This window comes from Microtus ochrogaster, chromosome 2 (genome assembly GCF_000317375.1).
Source record: "Microtus ochrogaster isolate Prairie Vole_2 chromosome 2, MicOch1.0, whole genome shotgun sequence".
Taxonomy (NCBI): domain Eukaryota; kingdom Metazoa; phylum Chordata; class Mammalia; order Rodentia; family Cricetidae; genus Microtus; species Microtus ochrogaster.
The window spans coordinates 69817612-69822616 of record NC_022010.1 but is presented as its reverse complement, the minus strand read 5'-3'; the positions used below and the strand labels follow the sequence as shown (position 1 = coordinate 69822616).

General features: G+C 52.0%; 1 protein-coding gene across 4 annotated transcripts in view; it reads right to left on the bottom strand.

Annotated features, from left to right (window-relative positions):
• Positions 1 to 5005, bottom strand: part of Hlcs (holocarboxylase synthetase) — a 190166-nt gene that overhangs the window by 143563 nt on the left and 41598 nt on the right. For all 4 annotated transcript variants that reach the window (XM_013352499.2, XM_026786502.1, XM_026786511.1 and 1 more), the window contains one exon: positions 4049 to 4983. In XM_013352499.2, coding sequence (XP_013207953.2) covers positions 4049 to 4983 — 935 coding nt within the window. The remainder of the gene's footprint in view (positions 1 to 4048; positions 4984 to 5005) is intronic.

Here is a 5005-nt window from a genome sequence, read left to right as displayed (position 1 = left end):
GACATCAAGAAACAAGAACACGCGGGTTAGAATGGGCCCCTTAAAATCACGGCTTCCCAGCTCAAAAGTCACAGTGGACCCCGTCTCTGGGTGGTCACAGATTCTCTCCAGATCATGGCTTTTACCATCAATCCACTGCACATCCTTAGGAAGGTCACTCAACCTGGGCTAAAACATCTGGGAAGACAATCATGCTGTGAACCCGACAGGCTGGAAACTTCCGCTCTGCCTTGCAATCGACGAAGGGGAGAAGCGTATTCATCATTTGGATACTGCTTGCAGGACTTGCGGTGGATAGAGTGGACATCCCAGACAACAGAAAGGCCTTCTTGACCACCCCCCACACACATGACTGAATTCTAAAACTGGGGTCTTTCTACATATAGTCCAGGTGTTAAAGCATGAGTTAGGATATTCAGGACTCATCCAAGAGGCTAAGCAAAGGTTATGAGTACACAAACATCTCCAACACCTCCCTGGCAGGATGAAGGACCACACTGGACTACAAGCTCCCACGGGAGCGGATTGCAACTGCGTGTCAGAGTCAGTAATAGCAAGCAGCCCCTGCTTAGTTTTACTTTGGTTTTCTCTGCTGATTTCCAACCGAAACACCGGAAGGCTGAAACAGCACGGTGCCACCCCCAGGTGCCTTCAGCCATTCAATCCTTGCCTAGGCTGTAACCAAGGCAAACGCATTGTCCAACATAGGACAAATGCTGAACTCTGGGCCAGTCTGAAGAAGCTGCAGTAGAGTGGTCAGTGGACAAGAGATAAGCCTGTCCCCCAGACAGCCCTTAAAGAGGGACCGAGAAGAAAGGGATGCCCACATCCTAATCAAAGGGCCACTTCTTCCGTCTGAGCACACGGCTGTGCTCTGGGTTAACTGTACAGGTGGCACAAATAAAACGAGTACAAGCTATGTTCCTGTAGGAGCTCAAGGGAGAGAGGAAAGCGTACCGCTGAAAGGCATGGCCTCACCGGATGGTAAGGACACATGGAGCTTGTGCAGTGAATCATGCCAAGCTGCTTGAAGGGGCACAGGGGAAAGGTTTCCGCCAAGCTGCAATAGGCCCTCAGGCCCAAAGTGGGCACCACTAAAGTTGGGGAGATGCTTTTACTTGCTGACTGTGGAGGACAATGCTCACTCAGCATGCATGAGACCCTGGGTGCTGCCCTTGCAGCAGCTGTGTGTGAGGGGGGAGGAGGCTATCGTCCTGACACAACCACAGTCATTGGCTGGCGACATCGACATCCTTGGCCTGGCCTCTTCTAAGCTAAGGCTTCTCAACTGCACGGAAAGCCACAGGTAAAGATGTTTCTAGCAACAAACGCAGAGGGCGTGGCTGGCGTCCAGTGGGCATGTCCAGGAACACCGCTAAACACCTATAAACGACATGACCACACCTCCCCACAAAGACTGACCTGGCCCAAAACTGGCAAGGGGGCCACACTATAAAACTTCTTTCCTCAGCTAAGCTGGGTAAGCAAATGAAATCTTTTCAAATCCATTTTCAAGCTGTATTGGGGCAACATCATGCCAAAATCCGGAAGCATTTGATGACCAAGTATCAGCCTTAATTCTCGGTTTAACACGTTCCCCGCGGATGCAGTCTCCCCAACACGGCAAGCGCATCACCAGCCCCTTCGCTGGATGCCCCGCCCAGCAAGCACTTGCACTCTGACCTTGAAACTCTCTGCCTTCTCTTACTGGGTTACATCATTCCTAGATTTATCACAGAGATGAAGGCTATGGGATTGAGCAGAGAATGGGGAAACTGCGCAGCCTGTAATAATAGTTATTGGCTGGTTTCAGCGAGGTTGCGCAGCTAGAGGCTGGGGAGAAAACAGTGAGTGACCCTGCCACACAGGAGACTGGAAGTCATTTAGAACCAAAGATGACACTCTAATCCTCGGACTCTGGTTTGTGGGCCTGCATCATATTGCCCTCTTCCTTCCTACGGCAACAGACTGCAGTATCAGATTTTATAATAGTGTTGGGGTCAGTTTAAATGGTGCAGCAGGCAGATGTGCCCTGGAGCTTGGAGAAATGGGCTGCACCGTGCCAAATCAATTTTCCAGTACAGTCTGTGCACAGAAGTGGGGGGGGGAGAACTCTTCAAAACTGAAATACGGCTCCAGGAAGTGGGGTTTTCAAACAAATTTTTTGAGAGTGCATGGTTGCTATAGTGACTATATTAGCAGAGGGAAAGATAAGAGGAACATTAACTAGCCCATGTGGTCTGCAGCCTCACCGGAAACCTGCTGGCTCTCCGTGTGAATGTCCGTCCCAGTGTCCAGATTTCTGCATTTAGAACAATAGGCGTCAGGATAAAGGTAGGAGAGCTGGGGTGAGTGCTGGCCGAGTAAGTGTGAAGACCTGCGCCCCCAGAACCCACACAAAGCCAGAGTCAGCAGCACGTGTGTGTGATCCCGGCACTCCTACAGAGATGGGAGGTGGAGACAGGACAGTCCCTGGAAGCCTGCGGTCCAGGAAGCCTGCCTAGCACACGCAGGAACGAACAAGGGACTCCGTCAAACAAGGTAGAAAGAAGAACTGTGTCCATAGCTGGCCTCGGCCTCCACCTACCAGCCACGACATGTACAGAGAGCCAACAGACAGACAGACAGAGACACAGGAATATCTGTTGCATCTGCATGAGTATTTGTGTGCCTGTATGTAAGTATGTACGTGCAGTGCCTGTGGAAACCAGAAGATGGAGGCTGATCCCCTGGAAGTGGAATCATAGACAGTTGTGAGCCATCATGTAGGTGCTGGGAACCAAAGCCAGGCCCTCTGGAAGAGCAGCCAGTGTGCTTAACTGTTGAGCCATCTCTCCAGCCCTAAGTACTTGGGGTTTAAATGCTAGCAAGTCATACGGAAAGAACAGAGGCTGTGAAGACCTGTCCAACACCAAACGTGGATGTGACCGAGAGCATCACTTGACTAAACACAGATGTGACCAAGAGCATCACTTGACTAAACACGGATGTGACCGAGAGCATCACTTGACTAAACACGGATGTGACCGAGAGCATCACTTGAAGGTGACAGGTGCTGGTCTGGATTCCCCTCTGTGCTTCTGAGCTCCCTGCATTAAACAAGGGCTTGATATCAACCAGGGTGTGCACTGAGGCCAGAAAATAAACTACATTTTAGGAAGAATGGTACCAAGAGTGACAAAAATGACAAAGTGTTCTGGCGAGTCCTTGGCTAACCTGAAGGCTTGGCTCACCTTGCTGCCTTCTGCCTTGGCTCTTCCATCACAGGCAATTTAGGTGATGGGGGTATTCATGAAAGCCCTCAGCTAAGCCTTCCACACCCCAGAAACTTCTACACACAGCAGAAGCTCAGCCAAGAAGACAACTAAGTACAACTACCCGGTGACACTTGGATTCTTGGGCATTTGTGTGCGGGGGAGTGGTGTGTGTATGTATGTGTGGTGTGTGTGCGTATCTGTAGTGTGGGGGGTGTGGTGTGTGCATATGTGTGGTGTGGGGCATGGGGTGTGTATGTGTGTATGTATGTGTGCTGTGTATGCGTATGTATAGTGTAGGGGTGTGGTGTGTGCGTCTGTGTGGTATGGGGCGTGTGGTATGTGTGTGTGATGGGGGTGTAGGGAGTGTGTGTGTGTGTGTAGTACGTGTGTACATGTGTGTTTGTGTATGCGCACATGCACAAGAACACATAAGCTTGTATGTGGATGCCACAGGATCATCTCAGCTGCTATTTCTCAGTGCTGTCCACCTTGGGTTTGAGACGGAGCCTCTTACTGGCCTGGAACTGACCAAGGAAGGAACGCTGGCTGTCCACAAGCCCCAGGGACCCCCGTCTCTGCCTCCCCAGCAGCTTGACTACAAGCACATGCCACCACGCCTGGCTCTCTTCACGTGGGTTCTGGGGAATCAAACTCAGGTCCTCAAGATTGTAAGTCACACATTTTCCGCTGAGCTCTTGTCCCAGCTGCTCCTGGACGTCTTGATGCTGAGCCTTAAAGAGCACGTTCTGTCCAAGTACACCCTAAAGCACCAGTAGACACCACCCCCATACCTGGCAGAGAACGGCCTCTCCTCCACAGCTTCCAAAAGGCACGTGAACAATCATCTTGTCCTTGTCTGGGTTCTCTAGGTGGCCCTGCAGCTTGCCCAGACTGAGGCCTTCCTCATAAACACAGCCGCTGCTCAGGACGCTAAGCCGTACCTCACTCCCATCAGCCTTTGAGAAAACCAAGTTCTGGACTGTGCTCTGTAGCAGGTCCTTGCTGGCCACCTGAAAGCCACCAAACGTGAAGGAGGAAGACAGGCCCAGCACCTTCCCTCCTTGAGAAAGATAGGCCATGAACTTCTGGTATATGTCTTTGGGGATGGGTTCCCTGGTGGCAACCACCAATAGCAGGCAGTTGTCTGGCCACGGGTCCCTGAGAGCACTATCTTCCAGCAGATGGTAGAGCGTGTAGCTGTCAGTGTCCACACAGTCGGTCAGGGTAGCCCGCACCTGCTGGAGCCGGCCCAGGGCTTCCTCGGAATTGGAGCCCACATACAGCAGGATATTGGGTGCCTTTCCCGAAAGGTTGACTCTCCTCCCTTCCTGTTCAGGGCAGAGTTCATCTGCAGCATCCTCCACGCTACAGCTGTGATCATAGGGAAGATCCGGAATGTTCTCTGCAGACGCAAACCTCACTGATTCAATGGTGCTGTTCTCAAGTTCCAAACACTCGTGGCAACTGGACAAGTGAAGCTGATGGAGCTCAGCGGAACTCTGCCCAGGGTCACCATCTGCAGCCAGCTCACCTGCAGATGCACAGCCTCTCCTCAGTAGGGAGGAGCCTTCACCAGTAGCCTTTGGGTCACCTTGGCCAGCACACTCCATGACGCCCTGCACAGGTTCAGCCTCAAGGCAAGGGTCTGGGCCCAGTGGCAGGGCTTGGACCTGCTCAGCGGAGGCCTCGCTGACTTCCTTCAGAGCAGGATCCTTTAAGTGAACTGCTAGAGCATCAATGGGAGAGAC